Consider the following 25226-nt stretch of genomic DNA (forward strand, 5'->3'; position numbering starts at 1 on the left):
CGTCCCTCGGTCTCCGCGTCCGGGCACCTGTGCTGACCCTTTGATGACGTCCCTCATCCGGCTCCTCGCGGACCGCGCACGGCTGACAGGCGCTGGATCCGGGTCCTGCGCGGCCGGGGGGCGGGGCTGAGCCGCAGTGTCAGGCCGGCGTCCGCAGGTGGACCGATTGGAGGACCCCGCAGCAGGCCTTGCCCGCCGTCACGCGCGCCGACCCGGGCCAGGTGAGAACGCGTCGCCCGGGCGGCGGCGACCGGCGAGCTCAGGGCGCACTGGGACCGCAGTGGGCGGGGGTCTGCGCCTCTTTCATTCGGGAAGGATTAGGACGCCATCGGCAGCCGGGATTCTGAGAGCAGCCCCAGTGGGAGGGTCTCATGGAAGGATGGATTCCTAATCTCCCTGCCTGACCCACACAGGTGGAGGGTAAGACCTACGACGCTCGCTTCGTCGCTGCTCTCTCTCCATTCTTTTCCCAGCCCTTTGGGTGTATCTTCTTAGTACAAGGCTTGGAAATAACTTTCCAGTGTGCTGCCTTGTGCTAACCAGTCCATCCTGTTTCCTAATCAGTCCAATACTTATCTTTGACAAATGATGATGTGAGTTTAATGAGGGCTGTTACGACCATGCCCAGATTTGCCTGTTTGATTTTCAGACTAGTGCCTTCTCGTGTGTGCCTGTGACCAAGATCCTTAGTTACTACTCAAATCAACGTAGAAGCTCTAGGTTAGGTAATCTAAATAGGTGTGTTGCGAGGTAGTAAATCCCTTCCCCCCCTTCACTCACTCTGCTTTTGATCGCAGGTTAGCACCTGCCACAGTCGTCATTTTGATATTTCTGGAACATTGTGAACACAATGTAGCATAATGCTTATCTAACTATTGTCCCGGCCAACATTTGAGTAGTCAAGTGTGTACTTGGTGTCACTTGGCATTTGCTAGAGGAGGTGATGAACAATATGGGACAAGAATTAAAAGTCATAATTAATTCAGCCTGCATATACCCATATATCATATTAACAACTGGGAAGATCACTCATTCCATGCAATTGATTTTTATATTGATGATTTCTTAGTGGAATGAATTTCTTGATCCTTTAACTCCATCCATAGAAACCAAGTTACAAATACTTAAGAATCCAATAAGATTTTCTTTTTTTTTTGTTTCTGAGATATATTTGCACCATATTAGATCTAAAGTAACATAGAATGTTAAGTTTCCATGTGCATTTACACAGATGCATCTTCCTCTAACAGATAACATTCCTTTGAAACTGATACATTGCTTGTAGAAAGCTTACTTTACTTTTAGCTTAGTTTTAGAATGGAAGCATTTAAGACAATGGGAAAACCATTATTACATGTTTTTCTTTTTTTTTTCATTAGATAACTACCTAAGAAAACATCATGAAAGATAGTGATATCAAGAAGCTATTTTATACCCATCTTTTGTGCATATTTTCAATTATCCTAAGCACCTTCATTCCATCATTCTTCTTGGAGAACTTCTCAGTATTAGAAACTCACTTGCTGTGGTTGTGCATATGCTCTGTTTTCGTAACTGCCGTCAATCTCCTATTGTACTTCGTAGTGAAACCAAACATATCCACTAAAAGAAGTTCATTGTCGTATAAGGTAAGACTCAGACTCACTTGATAATCAATTTTTAGATATGTTTTGTAAAGTAAGGATATTAGTCAAGTCTTCATTGAGTTATTGTGTTATATATAATGGGTAAAGGAGTCTGATTTTGTGTGTGTATGTATATGTATTGGTACTGGGGCTTGAACTTTTGGGACTTGTATGCTGTCCCTTAGCTTTTTTCCTTATGGCTGGCACTGTACCACATGAGCTACACCTCTGCTTCTAGCTTTTGGATGATTAATTGGAGATAAGAATGTCATGGATTTTCCTACTCTAGCTGACTTTGAACCTTGATCCTCAGATCTCAGCCTCCCCAGTAGTTAGAATTACAGTAATAAGCCACTGGTGTCTGCTACTCGCTGCTCACTGTGGTTGGTAGATCCTTAACATGACTTCTTCAGTGGTCACAGTATAGATATTCTGAGTCTGTATAATCATTGTTTTGTTTTGGTCAGTCATGGGGCTTGAACTCTGGGCCTGGGTGCTCAGAGCTCTTCAGCTCAAGGCTAGCACTCTACCACTTGAGTTACAGTGCCACTTACAGTCTTCTGGTGGTTTAATTGGAGATAAGAGTCTCAGGGACTTTCATGCCTAGGCTGGCTTTGAACCTTGATCCTCAGATCGCAGCCTCCTGAATAGCTAGGATTACTGGCATGAACCACTGGTGCCCAGTTGTCCAATTATTGTTTTATTTTTAGATGATAAATACGTATTGCTGTCAGTCTCATATAAGACTGACAATTTAACACTTTTTTTTTTTTTTTTGCCAGTCCTCGGGCTTGAACTCAGATCCTGAACACTGTCCTTGGGCTTTCCTCAAGGCTAGAGCACTACCACTTGAGCCACAGCACCACACCACTTCCAACTTTTCTATGTATGTGGCACTGAGGAATTGAACCTGAGTCTTCGTGTATGCTAGGCAAGCACTCTACCACTAAGCCAAACTCCCGGCCCAATTTTACACTTTTTAAACAGTGTGTGTTTTTTTTTTTCTTTTTTTTCCCCCCCAGAAATTCCAAAATAAGTCATTGTTTCAAACCAAGCAGTTAGCCCCACATGGGGGACTTGTAGAGGGCCATAGTATACTATGAATGGGATTAGGGAAACAGTATGGCATTTTTTAATTTTCCCAGAAGTTTTAAAATACAATTTTTATATTGTAATTATTATTTTCTGCAGCTCGTGTGTGTGTGTGTGTCCTAGCACTAGCTATCACTAGTTACCAATTTTATAGATTTTAGCTAACAGAGTAACTCAATACATAGCATAGAAATAGAAACCCTTTTGGATCACATTGGCTAAATTAATAAAATATGGAGGTATGTGTGATATTTGCTTTGTAAGCATTTTACAGTCTGTTAAGGGTGTGTGTGTTCCTGAGCACAAACTTGGGATCTGGCTTGAGAATGCCCAACAAAGTACATTCAGGTCTTTCACATGTTATGGGAACAAGTTGTACTTGTAGATAAAATGTAAGGATTTATGGTCCTTTCAGAATTTTCTTGAGTTTTTATATTATTCATTTCTCTTTTAGGTAGCCAGATTTTTTAAATGCTGTGTCTACTTTTTAATATCTTGTCTCTTCCTTCATGTGATTTTTGTTCTATATGGAGCGCCACTATTAGAGTAAGTTTAAATTTTTTACTTTAGATTCATATTTTAAAACATTCATTTACTAAAACGTGTGCAAACCCCATTGACAATTAGAGAAAAACCATAGGTATTCAATGAGTGGATCAAAGTACGATAACATCAGAGCCCCCTTTGTAGCATTGTGATTGTTTTTGAAAACAGGATAACTTTAAATTCATCAAGTGCTTCTGTTGTACCCAATTGCTTGTTAAAGCTATAGGTTTCTTAGTGTAGTCTTATATATTTATGCCTTTAGAAATCTGTAAAGGAACTCACTAACATATGTGTGAGTTTCTTATGGCTAGCATACTAAGTCCTACTAACTGTGATTCTAAAGTTCTTGAAAGAATTTGTTTTCCTAAGGAAAGTCAATAGCAATATTCAAATAGTCAACAAACCAATGTTTGTAAATAAAATCTAATGCAACACGTTTTCAAAATCTGCCATTTTTAAATTAGTGGGAACAAAATCCACAAATTCTTTTATAATATTTATTATAATTTGAAAAACTTCTGTTTAATAGTAATGAATGATCATGATGAAATGAGCAGACACACAGACGTGCGTACAGCTGCATGTACAGTTAGATGTGTTTTATATACAACATTGAATGAGTTATTCCTTTTTAATTTTCATTGTTTTGGTGTTAATACTGGGGTTTGAATTCAGAGCCTGGGCACTGTTACTTAGCTTTTTCACTCCGTTCTAGCTCTCTATCATCAAGTCAGAGCTCCATTTCTGTCTTTCCTACCCCAGATGGCTGTGAACTGTGATCCTCAGATCTCAACCTCCTGAATATTTAGTATTTCAGGCATGAGCCATGAGCAATCTGCTTCAGGTTATTTTTTTTTTTTCTACGAAGGGGAGGACAGGAACTTTCTCATGGAAAATGATAGGATTGTCTAATGAAGGGATTGTCTAATCCATTTTACAGTGATTGAATGGAACAGTAATTCCCCAAATGTTGCCTTCCAGCTAGCAGCATGAACATTTTATTAAAATGCAAATTCTTGAACATCAATCAGAAACTAGGAAAGAGCTTCCCAAATTTTAGGTTCAGCTGTTCAAGTAATTCCAAAATAAAGTTGAACTATTGGTTGTAGAGAAAGTTCTAGGGACTATTAGAATCAAGATTTCTTGAAACAGAGGACTCAGCTTGCATCTTAGAGATTTGGGTGTTTTTGAAATCTATTCCTAAAACTAGATATTTGCTAGCTAGTTTTTGTTTTTTGTTTTTCTTTTCTGGTCCCTGATGCTTGAACTTAGGGCCTGGGCTTTGTCTCTGAGCCTCTCTATTCTCAAGGCTAATGCTCTACCACTTGAGCCAAGGTGCCACTTCCAGCTTTTTCTGCATGGTAGTGAGGAATCCAGACCAGGGCTTCATGTTTGCTAGGCAAGTACTCTACCACTAAGGCACATTCCTCCTCTGCTACCTAGTTGGTTTTTTTGTTCTTTTTTTTTTTTTTTTTTTTGCCTGTCCTGGGGCTTGAACTCAGGGCCTAGGCACTGTTCTTGGACTTTTTCAAGGCTAGTGCTCTACCAATTGAGCCACAGTGCCACTTCTGGCTTTCTCTGTATATGTGGTACTGAGGAGTTGAACCCAGGGCTTTATGCATGTTAGGCAAGCACTCTATTACTAGGTCATGCTCCTAGCCCCTAGCTAGGTTTTTAAAGGTTGTATGTCAGAAATAAGATTTTATTATTGAGCAGGGTGCAGTGTCTCACGCCTGTAATCCTAGCTACTCAGGAGGCTGAGATCTGACGATCAGTTCAAAACCAGCCTAGGCACTAAAGTCTTTGAGATTCTTATCTGCAATTAACCACCAGAAAGCTGAAAGTGGTGCTGTGGCTCCAGGGGTAGGGTGGTATCCTTGAGCTGAAGAGCTCAGGGACAATGCCCAGGCCCAGAGTTCAAATCCCACAACTGGGAGAAGAAAAGAATTTATAGTCATCATTTTGATGAGACTCATATAAAGTATATTTTTATGTTATATGGATTTGAATAGCAAAGATTATGTATGTGTGTATATTTGTGTAACTTTAACACTTTAAAAAAATTAAGTTTTTTTTTTCCTCCCTAGGCTGGTGTTGGAAACATTTTTATTTGCAGTGATTTTGTCTACTTTTACTATTGTACCTTGTTTATGTTTATTAGGACCAAACCTCAGAGCATGGCTAAGAGTTTTCAGTAAAAATGGGTAAGTTTCAGTTTTATATTAGTAATGCTACTAATTTAAAACCATCTTTTTTTAAAAAAAATTATATTTTTAATGTTTTCCTTAATAGTTTGGACCAAAGAAAATATTTAGGAAAACTCTATTAACCCTTTCTTCAGTTATTTGTATTTAAAAGTACAACAGTAAAAATACCTTTATTCTCCCCTCACTGTATATGCCTTTGACAGCTGTAGAAGATTCTTGTGCCTCTTTGTAATTGTACAGTTAAAGATGAAATAGGAAATGCCATGTAAAACACCAAATATAAAATACCCAGACATATGTTTACTCTTTTAAAACATCCCTTCCATTCCCAAACAGTCTATCCCTACATAGCCTAGGTATTTTTTTTTTTTTTATAAAACCATCTTTTTAAAGCAATGTATGGTATGGTTCTCAGAGATGCCATAAGGGGCAGGACAGTTAGAGGATAGGAACAGGAAACAAATGGTTTGTTTTTGCAGGCAGAACTATAGCTTCTCCCTTTATGTTAAAACACATTGAAAATAGTATAACATTATTTAATTAATTAAATAAATAATTGAATTAAATATTGCTTGACTTTCTTTTATCTACCTGTATATTTCTTTGAAACATACTGGGTAATTTGGCATTATGATAAAGTACTGCAAATAAAATTATTTACATACATTTTCCAATGTAGAAATGGGATCCATAATCTAAAAATATTTCGTGTAACAGTAATTTTTGTTGTTGTTTAGCCTTTGGTAAAACACCAAAGTACCAGGTTTTTGGGGTTTTTTTTGGTCACTTGTGGGGCTTGAACTCTGGGCTTGGGCACTATCCCTGAGCTCTTCAACTCAAGGCTATCGCCCTACCCCTTGAGCCACAGCCTCACCTCCCCTTTTCTAGTGATTAATTGGAGATAACAGTCTCTGGGTCTTTAGTGCCTGGCCTGGCTTTGAACCATGATCCTCAGATCGCAGCTTCCTGAGTAGCTAGGATTACAGGTGTGAGCAACTGCACCTGGCAAAATTTGAACTTCTTCAAAGGTATTGAAATGATATGTACTAGAAATGGTTAAATGGTTGAATCTTAACTAAGAAAACCAGAAGATTATGTGGTTCCTATAATTTTGTCTTTTTAATCAGCCAGAATAAAAAACTTTTTGGGACATTTTCAGTGTGTTCTGAATTGTACTGAGATCTATGTGGCTTCTAATCCCTTCCCAGCCTCCAGGAGTGTGCCTGCTCTAGGGATAAGAATGAAATGAGCAAATGGTGTTCAGTAGAATAATTGGTGCTATAGGAACAGAGGAGAAGGGAACCAGTGGCTGGAAAGGGGCATGATCTCTTGATTTAGAAGCAGGATGTGGTGAGTCCAAGAAGAAAAGGAAACAGACCAATTGTTAGAGAGGTTAAAAGCATAGAAATGGGCTGGGAGTGTGGCCTAATGGTAGAGGGCCTGCCTAGCATGCATGAAGCCTGGTTCAATTCCTTAGTACCATATAAACAGAAAAGGCCAGGAGTAGTGCTGTGGCTCAAGGGATAGAGTACTAGCCTTGAGTATAGAGACGCTTAGGTCAGAGCCCAGACCCTGAGTTTAAGCTCCAGGACTGGCAAAAAAAAAAAAAAAAAAAAAAAAAAAGCATAGAAATGCAATGGTGGTATTCAGTAGATACTATGTTGAAAATGAACTATTAAAACTTGTGGTTGGAAATGGGATGAAAAACTGGGAGAGAAATATACTCATTACTTGTCTTATGTGAATTTGTAAGTTAGAACCTGATGACTTTTGCTTAGCCAACTAGGTCCTTGAATAGGGCAAGACATATTATCTGAGGTGATCTTGCCAAAGTGAAAGTACTCAATAAAAATTAACCTAATATACAAAGATAGAACTCTTTTTTTGTTTGTCATCTTTGTATTGAAATAGATTTAATATTGAGAAAATCACTGTGGACATTCAGAGTAAAAATGTAGATTTGGCACCTGTGACACACAACTGTAATCCTAGCTACTTATGAGATAGGTTTGAAGGATGGTGGTTAAGATTCGAAGCCAAACTAGGCAGAATAGTGTGATTCCATCTCTAAAATAACTAGTAAAAGCAGGGCTCCCAGCGTGGCGAAAATGTTTAAGTGTCAGCTAGGCAAGGAAGAAACAATTAGGTCAGATTATTTAGCCTGAATGTGGGCTCGAAAATTTAGTGACAGAGAAGTAATGGTTGTAATATTGATAGGGAAGGAAAAATTTTATATTAGCATTGTGTAGAATAATTTTAGCCACTAGGAGGAGTTGTACAGAGTCTCTTAGATGAAGAGATGAATAGTTTCAAAGACTATATCCATTTGAACATTATTTTATGGGATCCTATTCAAGCCATAGGTGTTTCTAGCATATAGGAGGCAAATAATTGCTATAATGAATTTCAGTGGTGACAAGTAATTTGAACAAGTACTTGAACTTTATTATCACAGAGGGATCTATAATATTTATTTCATCACTTCTTAAGTTTATTTGCATTAGAACATCAAGCTATTCATTCTGTTCTCAGCCATATTGATTATGTGTATATGTTCAATAACTATGATAAAATTATCCAATAATATCAAATTTAGCTGTCCACTGGATTGGGAAAGACCATGGCAGGTTAGTTTCAGTTCCTTTTTTGTTTTATGGTCAGTCATGGGGCTTGAACTGTGGGCCTGGGTGCTGTCCCTGAGCTGTTACCTTACAGCGCTATATACAAGGTTTCAGTTACTTTAAACAACAAAATACATGTTGCACAGTGGTAATTAAAATTAATGAAACAAACTAGTATGCATATGCAAAATGTTTTGTTGTTCACCTGAGGAGAGATCCTAAACTACTGCTTATTTCTGTCTCTAGCTAAATATAGACCCTCAGTGATTTTCATGTTTGCCTTTCACAGCGTTACTTCCATTTGGGAGAACAGTCTCCAGATCACTACAATTTCTAGCTTTGTAGGAGCATGGCTTGGAGCATTTCCTATTCCACTGGATTGGGAAAGACCATGGCAGGTAGGTTTCAGTTATTTTAAATAACAAAATACATGTTGCACAGTGGTAAGTAAAGTTGATGAAACAAACTAGTATATTTATGCAAATTGTTCTGTTGTTTGGTCAATGCTCCTTGGGGCCTGTATCAGTGCCACAGACATCTAGGCCAGCACTTGGCTCTATCTTGCAGCACTGTTTTGTCTACATGTATGTATGAATAATATAAGGCTTATATATATGAATACATATAGGGATTTTTTGTTGTTTTAAAATAACTAGGGTAGCAGTCACAGAAATTCCCTCTTTACAATTTTTATACTTCTTTCAGGTCTTAAGTCATAGTTTCTTAACTCAATGACCAAATGTTTATCTTGAATGTTCTTTGAAAAGCATTTAGAGGTAGATAGTATCATAGGAAGCTTACAAACATGAATTTTGCATTTTCTATCATAGTCAGGTATAAAGCCAGTATGCTGGGTAGAGTATTACCAGATAAATGCTCGTTTTATTTTCATTCCTAAGGTTGCTGAGCTGGTAGGTGGTAGATATATTTTTATCTTAATTTATAATGGCTATTTTATTTTAGAATGTAATATAGCCATTTGACTTATTGCTAGTATTTTGCCTCAAAAAGGAACTGCTGTTATAAAAAACCTTTGAATTTATGGCATCATTAATTTTTCTAATTATTTTCCTAGGATATTTTCTCCCAAATACATTTTTTGACATTAAAAACTGTACTCCTTTTCCAACAGGATGATAATTTTTTTTCTGATCACAAAGAGTACATTCTTTTAAAATTTAATCAGTATAAGAAAATTGTTAAAAGTATTATTGTTCAATGGCCGGGAGTTTGGCCTAGTGGTTGAGCGCTTGCCTAGCATGCACAAAGACCCAGGTTCAATTCCTCGGTACCACATACATAAAAAAAAAAAAAAAGCCGGAAGTGGTGCTGAGGCTCAAGTGGTAGAGCTCTAGCCTTGAGAAAGTCCAAGGACAGGGCTCAGGCCCTGAGCTCAAGCCCGGGACTGGCAAAAAAAAAAAAAAAAAAGTATTATTGTTCAAAAAAAAAATCTCGGGCTGGGAGCATGGCATAGTGGTGGAGTGCTTACCTCACATGCACATAGCCCTGGTTTGATTCCTTGGTACTGTATAACAGTATAAGCTGGAAGTGGTGCTCTGGCTCAAATGGTAGAGTGCTAGTTTTGAGAAAGCCCAAGGACAGTGCCCAGGCCCTGAGTTCAAGCCCCAGGACTGGCCAAAAAAAAAAAAAAAAAAACTACCTAGATGAAATAACCATTTGTATTTTGGTAGTATGTTTCCAGCTTTTTCCACATGCAGATTCACAGGTATATATTACTTATAATCTTTTTTCTTTCAATAGTATGAGCCCATTCTTTGCCAATGAAAACTTAGATATATGTAATCTTCCATTATTTGCATAAAATAGTATACCAACATTTCATGAGTTGGCATGTAGAATATTATAGTTTTCACTATTAATTTTTATTAATCATGGTTATTATCATAGCTAAAGAAATACCTTTGCTTATTCTGTTTTCTCTTTAGGATAAAATTCAAGGTAATAATAATTGAATAAAATCTTCAATAAGTTTCTCACTTGCCAAATGTGGGATCCAGATTGTGTATCTTGAACATAATTGCCTACCCATAGGTCTGGTCTTTGAGCTTTCAGTTAGATGTTATATCTCCCATAATTATATTTTCACATTTACTGTTCTGAAGTTTGTCTTTTCTATTTTGATTCTTCATTCCGTATGTCACAGTGAATATGATACCCGTCCAAGACATTAGTGTTCATAAAAGTTTTCTTTGTTTGGCCATTTCAGTGGCATCTTATAAGAGATATTTATTCTTAACCTACCTCTCTCCTCCTCTCCCCTCTTTTGCCGGCCCTGGGGCTTGAACTCAGGTCCCGAGCACTATCCTTGGGCTTCCTCAAGGTTAGTGCTCTACCATTTGAGCTGCAGCATCACTTCAGGCTTTTTCTATGTATGTGGTACCAGGGAATCCAAGCCAGGGTTTCATGCATGCTAGGCAAGCACTCTACCATTAGGCCATGCTCCTGGCCCTATACTTAATTTTCATTCAATACAGTAACGATTTCTAAATTGGAGGACACAGTTATTGAATACATAGAAAATTGTTTTAAGTAATAGTAGATTCATTACTTAATTCTTTCATAATTTATATTCAGATCATTAGTTAATAGTTAACTGTAGAAAATATTGAAATATAAAGCACCATAGAGCATCAGCTTTTAATATAATATAACTGATGTATCAGTTTGGCAAAATAATATAACTGATGTATCAGTTTATGTATACATGGGACATTTTAGCTTATAATGTTTTGATGTTATGCATATTTAAGTCTTTTCTATTTACGAAACTACAGAAATTTTTAAAAAGTTACATAGATGTGCTATATAAAATATGAATTTAGGTTTGCTTAGAAAATATATGCTAGGGTCTGGAAGCTTGGCCTAGTGGTAAGAGTGCTTGCCTAGCATGCACAAAGACCTGGGTTTGATATCTTAGTACCACATACATAGAAGAAACAAAGTGGTGCTGTGGCTCAAGTGGCAGAGCTCTAGCCTTGAGAAAGCTGAAGGGCAGTGCTCAGGCCCTGCGTTCAAGCCCCAGGGCTTGCAAAGAAAAAAAAGAAAAAAAAATATATGCCTACTAGGGACTTGAGGCATGGGCTCATGTGATAAAAGTGCTTGTCTAGTAAGTGCTAGGCCCTGAGTTCAAATTCTGGTATCAAAATTTTAAAAAGTGGTATGATTATATGTTATTTACAACTCAATCCATTGAAGATTGTTCAGGCTGTTAGTTATTAACTCATTTTTGTACCTTTGTAGAGTGAGATGGATCCACGTTGACAGTACCACATTGTTTTACATTATTAAAAAAATTTCCACTTGAAAAACTGACTTTATAAGAAGATTTTCTAGCTTAGCTAATTTAAATATGTAATATGTTGTTACTTTTCATCATTAAGAATGTTTAGGCCAGGAGTTTGGCCTAGTGGTAGAGTGCTTGCCTAGCATGTATGAAGACCTGGGTTCAATTCCTCGGTACCAGAAAGCCAGAAGTAGTGCAGAGGCGCAAGTGACAGTGCTAGGTTTGAGGAAAAAGCTCAAGGTCAGTGCTCAGGCCCTGAGTTTAAGCTCCAGGACTGGCCAACCCCGCCCACCCCCCCAAAAAAAGCCATTTAATACAGCAGGACTATTATGGGTGTTTGATTCTTTTTTACCTGTTGGTTGTTTCTACAATAATCCAAGTTGGTGACTCATTTATTAACTGGTATCCTTTTAAATTGTGATACATACTGTAGGGGAATAATAATAATCAGGATGTGTAATTAAAAAACTTTTATTCATATAATACTCACCTGACCCTCACTTTGTATTTACTGACATCCTAAGGAAATGTTGAGGTATTTATTTAATTTTTTTTTCAACAAACCCAATTTTTTGTGTTTATTTTTGTTGGATGTTGGACTTGAACTCTGGGCCTGGGCACTGTCCCAGGCCCAAGACTACCACCCTACTCCTTGAGCCACAGAGCCACTTCTGGTTTTCTAGTGGTTAATTGGAGATAAGAGTCTTATGGACTTTAGTGCCTGGGCTGGCTTTGAACCACGATCCTCAGATCTCAGCCTCCTGAGTAGTTAGGATTACAGGCATGAGCTACCAATCCTGGCTTGTGTTTATTTTTAATAATTATGACCATAGAGGACAAAAACTCAGTGTGTCTCATGATGCTGACAGAATCTTCCTGAAAAGTCAGATAAGGGGATGTGCCATTTCTTAAAAATGGAGATTTTTGCTCAAGAAGCATTTTATGACGTGTACACTTCATTTTGTAAAATATAGCATGTATTAAGAGATTTTTGGTTTCTTATTTCCTGTAGTTCAATGTGGACTTAATATATTTATGGTAAAGCATGCTTTTCTGGATTGTGATGTTTATATTCTAGCCAGAAACCAAAGTAGAGCAGTTACTTTCTTTTAAAACATAAATACATGTACATAAAAAACCTCACAAAAAACGGTTCATTCTATTTTCTTCCTTGGAACTCAGATCTGAGGGCCGGGAGTTTGGCCTAGTGGTTAAAGTGCTTGCCTAGCCCTGAGCTCAAGCCCAACCAAGACTGGCAAAAAACAAACAAACAGAAAAAACCCCAAAGAACTCAGATCTGATTTTGTAATGTTTCTGGGGCCAAGCTTAATTGCCTAAATTGTATAATGAATCATTTAAACGATATGTGTGTGTGTATGTGTATGAGACTGTGACTAAGTAGATACATACATGTATATATATGAATATATATTACACACATGTACACACATTATATACATATATATGCATATATATATATATTTACACACACACACACACACACACACACACACACACTCCCACACCCCTGGGCCTGGGCGTTGTCCCTGAACTCTTCAGCTCAAGGCTACCACCCTACCCTTGAGCCAAGCCCCATTTACCATTTTCTAGAGGTTAATTGGAGATAAGAGTCTCAAGTCCTTTTGTGCCCGGGCTGGCTTTGAACCTTGATCCTCAGATCTCAGCCTCCTGAGTAGCTATGATTACAGGTGTGAGCCACTGCACCCAGCTCCTACTTCTTTTTTTTTCTTTTTTTTTTAATTGTGATTAATAGAAGGGTTACATTATATTCACCAGATAGAAGGTGCATAACTTCACAAACATTGATACCCTTTCTTATGACATGGTCCCTATTTCCCTCTCCCCCCCTCCCCCCCACTTATCTTCATTTCCCCCCTTCCCTTTCCAATTTGACATAACCAATTAAGCACATATAAAATATATCAGATAACAATGTGAAATATTGTAACAATATGAGATAACCAAGGGATAGCAAAAGAGATGAGAGATAACATAGTACATTAAGAACAACAGTCATTCATTCTATGGCTTTTGTAAATCTCTGCTAGGAGAGCCCAAGGTTTCTACTGATTATGACATATGAAGGAGACTATTGGGCCTATGTTCCTTTGAGTCTGGCTTACTTCACTTAGTATGTTTTTTTCCAAGTCTTTCCATTTCCTTACAAATGGGGTGATGTCATTCTTTCTGACAACAGCATAGAATTCCATTGTGTATAAATACCACATCTTGTTGATCCACTCATCAACTGAGGGACATCTGAGTTGGTTCCATATCTTTGCTATGGTAAATAGTGCTGCAATGAACATTGTTGTGCTGGTGGATTAAGTCTTTGTTTCTGGATGATTGGGTAAATGCCAAGTAGTGGAATTACTGGGTCATAGGGGAGCTCTATGTTTAGTCTTTTGAGGAACTGCCATACTGCTTTCCATAGTGGTTGAATGAGTTTGCACTCCCACCAACAGTGTAGTAGTGATCCCTCCTGGCCACATCCCCTCCAGCTTCTGTTATTAGTTTTCTTGATCCTGGCCATTCTAACTGGAGTGAGGTGGAATCTTAGAGTTGTTTTGATTTGCATTTCCTTTATGACCAGGGATGTTGAGCATTTCTTCATGTGTCTATAGGCCATTTTTATTTCTTCTTCACAGAAGACTCTTTAAATCTTTGGCCTATCTTTTAATGGGATGGTTGTTACTTTGGAGTTTTGGAGTGATTCAATTTTTTGAGCTGTTGATATATTTTAGATATGAGGCCTTTGTCTGTTGTATGGTTGGTGAAGATCTTCTCCCACTCTGTAGGCTTCCTAATTAATTTACTAGCTATGTCCTTTGCCATACAGAAGCTCTGCAGTTTAATGCAGTCCCACTTATCCAGCCTTTCTGTGATTTGTTGTTTCTTGGTCCTTATTGAGAAACTTTCGATCTGTGCCAAGGAGGCCTAGTGTATCTTCTATTCCTTCTTGTAAAGTTTTCAGTGTGTCGGCTTTTCCTTCAAGGTCTTCGATCCATTTGGAGTTAATTCTAGTGCAGGGTGACAAAGAAGGATCCAACTTTAGTTTTCTGCAGGTGCTTAACCAGTTCTGCCAGCACCACTTGTTGAAGAGGCTGTCTTTCTTCCATTCTATTTTTTTGGCTCCCTTATCAAAGATTAGGTGGCCATAAGTCTGTGGTTTAATATCTGGGTCCTCAGTTCTATTCCATTGGTCTTCAGGTCTGTTCTTGTGCCAGTACCAAGCTGTTTTGATTATTATAGCTCTGTAATAGAGTCTAAAGTTTGGTATTGAAATTCCTCCTGCGCTGTTCTTTCTGCTAATAAGTGTTTTTGCTATACGGGGTCTTTTATTATTCCATATGAAATTTTGGATTGCCTCTTCTATTTCTTTAAAGAATGACATTGGGTCCTACTTCTTTTTGAGATAGGGTCTAACTAGCTTTTTTTGTCCAGGCTGCCCTAGAACTTTTACCTTCCCATCTCTACATCCCACATAATGGGGATCACAGGTTTACATATTATATAAACCTATAATATTACACATTAAGCAACAAGGATGACCAATTAAGCCATGGTGTTAAATTATTCTGAGCAAAGGAATTTGGTCATGTTTCATTTATAGTAGGATAAGAGCTCTGGCATCAGATTACTGGGTTCAAATTCTAGTTCTGCAACTAGTTAGTGAGGATCAAGTGATAAATCTTTCTAAAATACTTGGCACATAGTTACTGTTTAATTTATGCAAAGGGCATTAGGACTTATAACCAAGGAGTGGCTTAATGACTGTATTTAAGACAAAAAAAAGCCCTTCACATCGCGTTATTTTTTGAGTTCTCCATGTTAAGAGGATAAATGTCTTAGTTTGTTTTGTTTTGTTTTTTAATTTTTTATTGTAATTAATAAAAGGGTTACATGATAGTTGCCAGATAGAAGGTGCATTAATTCACATACATTGATACCCTTTCACATGTCTTGGTACCCATTACCCTCCCCCCATGTCTTAGTTTGTTATCTTATACTTTCAGTCCAGCAGTCCTTCAGTGAGAGTTGACTATTGTTTTATTTTGTTAAGCCAATTTATTGTGGTATTTGGATTTCACATAATTTCAATCCTGTTTGACATTTCAGATAACAATAGAAAAGAATGTGGTAACGTTTGTAAATCTCTTGATGTATTGGGCCTGGGGCTTGGCAACATCACAGAGTGATTTAATCCTAATTTAATTCTCATTTTTATTCATCAGAGTCACAGTGTGGGAAGGCAGGAATGCATATCTTGCTCAATACTTCGCAGGTTAGAGGAAGACTTAGGAGTCACACAAGACACTGCTATAGCATTCTCTTCCTTTTTTATTTTAAAGGAATTAAAGGCTATATATCTCTCAAATTGCTTGGGTAGCTATTTTTTTCTTCCCAACATTGTTTCTTCCAAATGCTCTGACCACTCTGATGTGTGCATCTCAGGTCATAATTCGGTACATTAATAGGAGAGTATTTAATGCATTTGTGCCTGAAGAACCCACAAATGACTTTAAACTATTGGCTTCAAGATGATCAGGTCTGTTGTTACTTTTTAAAAAGTTATGTAGCTCAACTCTTTGAACTTGCTTTGTGTTCTTGAACCTTCTGGAATTATGAGCTAATACCTATTCAATTCTTTGGTTTTGTTTGTTTTGTTTTTGTGCCAGTGCTTTGCCTTTTGGTTTACTGGTGGTGCTCTAGCACTTGGGCCTCTTCCTTGCTTCTGGATTTTTTCAGGTTAATTGGAGATAAAGAGTGTCTCAGATTTTGTCTATTGGGACTGGCTTCAAAGTATGATTCTCAGATCTTAGTTTCCTGAGTAGCTAGGATTAAAGGCATGAGCCATTGACACCTGGCTTTCTTATTTCTTACAAAGTTAATAGGTAAAATGTATTACAAACAATCGAATTTGACACTTGGATTTTAGAATACTTCAGATTATCTTTGAAACACATTATTTAGAAATATTTGTACTTATCAAATACTGACTAAATGAAGCAGTTACATATAAAAATCCTTTTTTCTTCCAGCTTGCAGATAAAAATTTAATATTGGTGAAAAGATTTTCTGTTGTGTTTGATCGATCGTGGGACTTGAACTCTGGGCCTGGGCATTGTCCAGCTCAAGTCTACCACCCTACCCCTTAAGCCACAGCACCACTTCTGGTTTTCTGGTGGTTAATTGGAGATAAGAGTCTCATGGAAAAAAAAAAAAAAAAGTTTCATGGACTTTAGTGCCCAGGCTGGCTTTGAACCACGATCCTCAGATTTCAGCCTCCTGAGTAGCTAGGATTACAGGTGTGAACTACTGTGCCTGGCAAAGATTTTCAGTTTTTAAAGTCACAGGTGCAACAAATAATTATTTCATAAAATTCAAGTAATGACTGTAGGATTATAGCTAAATGAATTCCTACAAAATAGTGAAAGGAGGGAAAAACTAGGATTATAGACTATTGAAAGTCATGATTTACCAAGATTATACTGTATTTTAGCACAAAGCAGAAGATTAATGTATAATTTGTTTCAATATGGAAAAATGGTATTTAATTGATAGAAGATGATTCGGGATTTATAAGGGATGTTCACGGTTACCTGATTGTATTCACATGCTCTGCCAGCAGGACTTTCATTGAAGGATAATGCATGTGTCCAGCACCAATTAGTGCCAGTTTGATGGGATTTCTGCACCAGAGACTACATACCTCTTCACAACTTCCTAAATCTTAGTCTCAGGAACACGGCCGGACACTAATCAGTACAATTTACAAGTAGTGAAATGGAGCCAGTTGCACAGCTTCACCTTCATGCGTATCCCTTAGATAGCAGAATTTGCTGTTGGAACATCTGGAAAAACTGCTGCTTCAGGAACACATTCAGAGGAAATTGTTAAGTAACCATTTAAAGATAGTAGAAGTCCAATAGGCTTTGAAAAATGACTTTTTATTAGTCATCTGCCAGGCAAAAGCTTTGTGGTCAGCAGTAGGGCACAGTGGCTCATGCCTGTAAAACTAACTACTCAGGAGGCTGAGATCTGAGGATCAAGGTTCAAAGCCTGACGGGGCACTAAAGTCCATGAGACTCTTATCTCCAATTAACCATTAGAAAACCGGAAGAGGTAGCGTGGTAGCCGTGAGCTGAAGAGCTCAGGGACAGTGCACAGGCCCAGAGTTCAAGTCCTATGACTGACCAAAAAAGCATTGTGGTCAGCATAACACACACACACACACACACACACACACACACACACACACACACTCACACACTAAAAGATAGCTTGCAAGTGATGAATTATTAGTTGCCTGGGGTTGAATTTTCATTTTATCTGAAGAAGGGAGCCAGTAGTTTCTGTTTGACTTGTAAAAATTTCAAAATGCTCTTCTTGGCACACAGGTCGATTTCTCCATTGTTTGTGATGGCATATATTTCCCTCTAAATCATAATTAACTTTATTATTAGTGGAACATGCTTTAAGAACTTATACTAGTTGGGTGCTGGTGGCTCATGCCTATAATACTAGCAGCTCAGGAGGCTGAGATCTGAGGATTGCAGTTCAAAGGCAGCCTAGAGAGGAAAGTCTGTTGAGACTCTTAACTCCTAACCACAGAATATCCAGAGATGGCGCTGTAGTTCAAGTGGTAGAGTGCTAGCCTTAAGAGAGGAGGTGAGTTTGATTAGTTTACATTGTATATGTGAGTGGAGATGTCTTAACTCCCTCTGTATAATTAACTTATGGTAATAATACCAAAATATAGATCTGCAATAAATGAACAAAAATGCAAATACTTATCAGTGATTTAAAACCAGAATCTATACTTAGTTTTGCTTCCTAAAAATCTATCAAAAATGGCAACCAAGAGCAGGGATTCACTCTTCTATTTCTGAAGCTAGGATGGTTAATTATAATAGCATGTTGTATAGCTGAGAGTTTCTTTTTGTAAGCTTTGCCTCTCTATTTCATGTGAAAAATATTAAAGATTACTGAAAATAAGTCATGCTAACAGTATATCATTACATATGAACCAGTTTACTTCTTCTAAACTGTGAGTTCTACTTAACCTAGTAATGTCAGCTACCTAAAAAATACATTAGTGTTCATGTTAAGCTCAATTTTGTGTACTATACACAATAGTACTAGTAGATGGTATTTTACAGGTTTCATAACTTCAAAACTTCATTTAATGTAGTGGCCTATATTTTAAGGCAATAAGTACTGTTTCTGTTTTGCAGATTGAGAAACTGAGGCTCATATAATAAGAGATCTGGAAAAGTCATATGGTTAAAGAGTCTCTAAAACTCCAATTATCTTCACTCCAACACTATTATTTTAAGAAACCAGCATTGGTAGGTTATTACTGCCTGCAGTTATAAACTGCTACGATTTCCTCTAATGATGATCATTTATTAGAAATTAGATAATCGATATTTTTTGAAGTTAATTTAAAATGTTCAACAAAAAGTTGAAAAGTTAACCTACCAATGCTGCTGCTTTACTGGGTATCATAACTTGTAGACATAATTTTAATGACAAGTGTTCAAATTCCCTTGCACTGAGCTGGGCACCAGTGAGTCATGTCGATAATCCTAGCTACTCAGGAGGTTGAGATCTGAGGTTTACAATTCAAAGCCAGCTGGGGCACAAAAGTCCATGAGACAATTACCTCCAATTAACCGCCAGAAAACTGGACGTGGTGCTGTGGCTCAAGTGGTAGAGCGCTAGCCTTGAACTGAAGAGCTCAGGGACAGCACCCAGGCCCAGAGTTCAAGTTTCACGACCAATGGAAAAAAAAAATTCCCTTGCACTTTATATATGTATATTAAAGGGAACAAAAGATGCTACATACATTACTGTAATTTATTCTTAAAATTTTGAAACCTAAAAGTTATGTTTAATTAAATCATTAGGGAAGGTCATCCCAAGCACACGGACTCCTAACCATAGATCCTAGGTCTGAGATTAAGTGCCGTTGATACATGTGAGTCATGAGTTCTGGTAAATGCACTTTTAAATGTTTTATACGTAGATGTAGGAGCATTTCTAGAGCATCTGGGGGATGGCAACTTACTGCATGGTGTGCCTGTTTGGATTATGATTAATTAGGGTTCAGCTGAACCTAATCACGCGTGCTGTATCCCAGCACAAGCACTATAGGATGGTTATAGACACAGTGCATTATCTCATCATTATCTCAGCACCCCCACGAAGTTGGAGCAGAAACCACCACATGGAAAGGGGCAGATGGCTTGCCCAGAGCCCAGACTCAAATCCAGTCAGTGTAGCATCAGAACTCACCTTCCTAGTCACTACTCTATTCCACTTAGAACATGATTGAAAAATACTATTTAGGTATGTCAACACCCCCTTTCCCCCCCAAAAGTAAGCAGAGACTTCTACAGCAGTGCCTGGTTAGAAGACAGCAGTATGGCTTTGAGGTGTATATTATGCCTTTATAATGGCAGTATTTTCAGCAGCAAAAATATTGACTTGCTTAGCAGAGAAAACATACAAATTTATTGAGCCGTGTATTTGCTGTTTAGCTTACAAAGAAAAATTTTCTCTCTCTTTTTTTTTTTTCCTGTCCATCACGGGTCTTGATCTCTGGGCCTAGGCATTGTCCCTGAGCCACAGTGCCACTTAAATTGTTTTACTTCTGAAAACAAAATTATAGTACCATATGCCCAAACTCTATGCAATGTAATGTAAATCTTTTATTAATGATGATTACTTTCTTGGTTTAAGCAAGGAAAAATCTATGATTTCATTTGCTTTAGAGAATGGACAATAATGGTGCTTGAAGCAAGACACTTACTTTTCACACGATGTAGCCATTTATTATAACAGTCTGTAGGTTCTTTTAATTCTAACTATAGTAATTTTATATTTTGTTATATACATGTGTTGTTTCTTCTTGGCAATTTAAAAACATCTGCATTTATAAGAAACTATTAAAAGGTTGACATTTTAGTGACAAACACTTGTGGATGATTTCCTGTACACACATGTTTTTGGTCTGTTTATTTTCCTTAAATAGCACAAAATAATAACATACAATCATCTCAGATTACCATAATTTTGGAGATCACTTCTGGCTATGTAGCTGAGCTATCTGTTTAATAAATACTGTATCCCATTTTGCAAAGGTCCTATTGGTGATATGAAGAATGTTAGAAAAACCATCTCTATATGTGAGTCAGGATATAGTTTAAGGTAAAAAATGTTAGCTGGGCGCCGGTGGCTCATGTCTGTAATCCTAGCTACTCAGGGAGGTTGAGATCTGAGGATCAAGGTTCAAAGCCAGTCTGGTCACTAAAGTCCATGAGACTCTTATCTCCAATTAAATACCAGAAAACCGGAAGTGGCACTGTGGCTCAAGTGGCAGAGTGCTAGCCTTGAGCTGAAGAGCTCAGGGACAGTGCCCAGGACCAGGGTTCAGGCCCCATGACCGACAACCCCGCCCCCCCCAAAAGATAGAAAACATTGAGATCTAATTTTTAAACTTGATTACTAGTATAAGAAGAGCTGACACATCAATATGAATTTTTTTTTACCTTGGGATAGTTTTTTCAATTTTCAAACAATTGAAGGAAAGTTAGTAGGAAATAGCAACATTGGATTGCAAGTGTTCTAAGTCTTAAATCCTTACTAGATAAAACTTCTTAGCCAATGTTTATTTCACTTCTGGCATTCTGTTGGAGGTAAAGTATGACAGCTGTTTAAGGAATTGGTGTAAATGTATATGTGAAAGTTTAAGAACAAACAGCATGCTGGAATTACAAAGTTATGAAAAATAGAATTTACAACCCCCAAGTAGCATTTGGAACTTGGCTGGGATGTATGAGAGATTGATTATTCTCTACACTTTGACAGTGAGGTCTCAAGGACTGCAGGTGCTTTCATTTTTCCAGTGGTGAATAGTTTCACAGAGGAAAGAATATTCTCCCAAATTTGCCATGGAATTTTAAATAACTACTACTGTAAGAAGTTGAGTGCTTTTCATAGGTAGTAAACTATGCATATCATTTTATTTGTAACCCCAGGTATTAAGAAGGGACACTGTTAAAATAACAATCATTTAAAAAGCAATATCCAACAAACCAGTACTTAATATAGTACTTAAAATAATAATTAAAAACCAAATGGAAGCAGTATCTAAGATATTCATCACAAATACCATTAATTCAGTCTGTACTTATTAGAAATGATAATTCGACATGGGTAACCTAAAATGTACCTGTATGGATAAGTTTCTTTCATACACAACCTTATTGGAAGCAGTGTATCTTCATTTACTAACAAAGCTCTGTTAATAAAATATTTTTAAAGCATATTATTTCCCAGAAAGCTCACTAGTTTGAAATAGTCATTCCAGAGATTTGTCTGAATTTCTATTGAAACCTAAGCCTTTAATGAAAACATGCTTCTAAAAATAAGGCATTTTTCTACAACCTGCTTATGAATAGAAAACAAATCTTTGGTTTTTAGTTTAAGTGGCAAGAAATACTTTGCAAAAAAAATGCTAAATTACCAACAAAAAGAGCTCTTAATAAGCAGTGGGAAACTCCAAACCCCATCAAGGTCAATAGAGTACCTAAGGCACCGCAGGTTCAGATGATACAATCATCTCTTCTGCTTAGAGTTCTAATAATCTATATACATGATTCTGACTGTCTGGAAAACAGGAAAGGTCAGGTCCCACAATTATTACTGTGAATGGGAAAGAAGAGAATGGTAAGAGCTGATAATTGGGTGAGACACTGCTAAGTATATCTTCCACCTCTCCAAATAAGATGAGGAAACAGAGGCCGAGTCCAGAAACAAGAGGTAATACCAGTTTGTGTGTCCAGGTTCCTAATGCATTTATCTTAAGAACAGCTTCTAGATTTCATTGCCTAGTAAACCAAGTGTGAAGAGCTTGAAAAAAAAATCCCCATCAAATCTCCAAAGGCAAATTGGAAATGCATAATACTTTACTGTCTTAATTCCTTTATACCATGTGTCAGACAACTTTCAATTCTATCTAAAAATAGACAAAAATGAAAAATCACAGATTATTCCATTTAAGCATACATAAGGCCATGAGACTTAATATGAACCACTGTTTCTTGGGAAGAAAGAAGACATCCAATGTCCAGTTCTGAGAGAAAGCTTCTGGCTACTTCTCCAGTAGGCTCTCCACTCTTCCATGGGGAAGATGGTGCTAGTATTAAAACAAAACAAAACTCTACAAAGCTCACATATAAGACAGTACATCATAGATTTTTGACGGATAGGAGCATTTAAGGCTGTCGTTTTCAAGTATCAGTGTTTAGTGTTCTATTACCCAATTTGTGCAGGCGATAAAGCTATAAGCGCAAGTCATGGAAATGAACAGAAGTCCACCAAAGATAAAGAAATCATCATTTAGGCTACATCAGGTTCAAGTGTAAGAAAGCCTAGAAAAACGGCTAAATCATGCTTCTCTAAACTGCATTAGATGGTTCCCACTAAAGCTCTGTTGCATGGCATTTGGAATAGGGCAGATCCATAGCAGATGAAGGAAGGAAGCTGAATTAGGTAATAGAACCCATTATTAAGATAGTTCACCTCTTAACACAGTTCTATGACCTGTTTTCCCAGAGACAGATTAAAAACGACTCCAGCATACCAAACACTTTTATAGATGAACATGAAAGTTTGCTTCCAGTTGTGTGTGTGTGTGTGTTTAAGCAGAGTCTTTTCACCTACTGACTAACAGATACTGTTTCTGATTAAATAAATCAACATTATTTACTTCTGGCTTAATGTAATATTGTAAAAGGTAACACAACTGGAGAAAATAGGTGTTTGGAAGCTAGGAATATTCCACTTCACGAACGTTCTAGGTGTACATTTAAGTTGTGGTTCTGTGGCTTCCATGGTTCTAGTATCAGCTTTATTGTGGAAGCAGCTCCTGCCACAGGTCCCATGTAACATAGTTTGAGTCTAGGTTTTTCTCCTTTAACACAACTTACAGAAACTCTCCTGTGGTTTAGTCAGCATACACACTTGTGTTTCATTTAATGTACATAGCCAATGTGGAAATTAAAAAAAAAAATTTACCACCTACTTCAGAAAGCTGAGTCCAAAATGATGGCAGAGTCTGGCCCAAAATTTTAATTTGTAATTTTAGCATGTATCTCATGCAATTTGGGGAGCATCAAACTAAACCTACAATTGCTAGAAGCCTTGTTACAATTTAATGCACTTAAACTAAAATGTGTACTTTTTTTTAGTGTTCATGATGAATGCATTTATGACCTTATTACACTTTTGGTGTTCTTTAAGGAAGCATGATAAGCTTTAATAGAGAAATATTTCAATTACACTTAACTTGTGCTCAAGTAATAATAAAACATTGTTCTTTTTGATTTCAATACATTCTGTCCTCAGGTATGGCCCATCTCCTGTACACTTGGAGCGACCTTTGGCTACGTGGCTGGCCTTATAATTTCACCACTCTGGATATACTGGAATAGAAAGCAACTGACATATAAGAACAATTAAGAGGAGCAAAGGGAGAAGATAATTCTTTGTGCATATTCTGCAGGAGATGTGCAGAAATGTAGATGGTCAAAGCCAAGCAGTTCCATTTACAGCACTGATTTTTGTGTAGTTTCAACATGATGTGATTGTAGCTTTTTAAACTATGAAACCCCTGAGAGATTGTATCTTCTAATGGAAATAAAGTATTTATAATATTGTGGCTTCAGATGCTGTTTGCTGCTTCTTAGACCTTTAAAAAAACATTCTTAATCAACTTCATAGAATTTTGAGGACCCATTTTCACCACCAAGTTTTAAACTGCTTCGTTATGACAAATCTGGGCATAGCCAGAGCATGTCAAATGCTTCTGAAAGAAATAGTTGCCTTGGCCACTGAAGATGTTTCTCACGTAATCAGACAACAGTTTATACATCTTGATCCTATTCTTTTTTTAACTGTGTGTTTCTTTGGAGTTAAAATGGCTATGATAGCCTCATCAAAAACAGTCTTCAGTCCTTTCTGGGTTAAAGCTGAGCATTCCACATAGCAGCACGCGCCTATCTGGGAGGGAGAAAAATCACAAAGGACATAAAAATCTGTCTTACACAATTGGTATGACACAGCACATTGTAAGAAAAAGTACAAAATACAGCTATGCACAAAAGGAATGTACTCACTATCCACATCAATTGTTAAATACCCAGAGGTAATCAATTGTTAAGGTACTAAGTGTGTCCTTTCAGATTTTCTCTGTGAAGAACCCTCATCAAATATTTATTGGGTACCTGCCTCACATCAAACACTGGTTAGGTCCTAGAGCTATTTCAGTGAAGTGAGTCAGAGCTGGAGTCCTGCTGTTTAGTACTTACATTGACTTAGGTTGGGGAGAGAGGTACACAGAGGGAATTCAGAGCAGATGGTAAATGCTGGGGAGGAAAATGCAGAGAAGGGCTTCAAGGTGGTCAGGGACGTCTCAGTGGTCCAGGGCTCAAGGTAGAGGGAGGGGCACAGATACAAAGACCCGGATTTGGGTGATGCTGGGAGCCTCCCCATGCACAGAAAAACTGCTGAGAAAAAGAGTGAGCCCTGCTGTGTGAGTGACAAGGTCAGTGGGGTTGACTGCAGTCCCCACCTTCTACCCTGAGATGGAACTGTTCACTCACTGACCAGCTGCTGTACACACTTCTTGAAATGTAAGAACCTGCAGAGAACAAAATTAAGTGCCTACCCTGCTCTCATGCAGCTTATTGGATTTTAGAAGGAGACCAGTCCTCAAGTAGCAAGTATAGAGGTGAAATGT

The 25226-nt window shown here is 37.6% G+C and overlaps 2 protein-coding genes across 4 annotated transcripts in view; one reads left to right on the forward strand and one right to left on the reverse strand.

The window, feature by feature from the left end:
• Nucleotides 1-11: 11 nt before the first annotated feature.
• On the forward strand, nt 12-24152 carry Pigf (phosphatidylinositol glycan anchor biosynthesis class F). 3 transcript variants are annotated; one of them, XM_090337011.1, is made up of 6 exons: nt 12-221; nt 1380-1628; nt 3172-3263; nt 5351-5467; nt 8381-8493; nt 23834-24152. In XM_090337011.1, the coding sequence occupies exons 2-6, from the start codon at nt 1401-1403 to the stop codon at nt 23917-23919; spliced, it is 636 nt and encodes a 211-aa protein (XP_090193137.1). In that variant the 5' UTR covers nt 12-221; nt 1380-1400; the 3' UTR covers nt 23920-24152. The 3 variants fall into 3 exon arrangements, with proteins under 3 accessions (XP_090193137.1, XP_090193134.1, XP_090193136.1); XM_090337008.1 differs by having other exon boundaries at nt 8381-8489; XM_090337010.1 differs by lacking the exon at nt 12-221 and adding an exon at nt 317-420 and having other exon boundaries at nt 8381-8489.
• The window catches only part of Rhoq (ras homolog family member Q), a 44914-nt gene continuing 39918 nt past the window's right edge, over nt 20231-25226 (reverse strand). Inside the window, exon 5 of the mRNA XM_090337012.1 lies at nt 20231-24487. Within this exon, the coding sequence (XP_090193138.1) occupies nt 24332-24487 (156 nt within the window). The 3' untranslated portion in view covers nt 20231-24331. The remainder of the gene's footprint in view (nt 24488-25226) is intronic.

This window comes from Megascapheus bottae, chromosome 7 (genome assembly GCF_031878675.1).
Source record: "Megascapheus bottae isolate mThoBot1 chromosome 7, mThoBot2.hap1, whole genome shotgun sequence".
In the NCBI taxonomy this organism is placed as follows: Eukaryota; Metazoa; Chordata; class Mammalia; order Rodentia; family Geomyidae; genus Megascapheus; species Megascapheus bottae.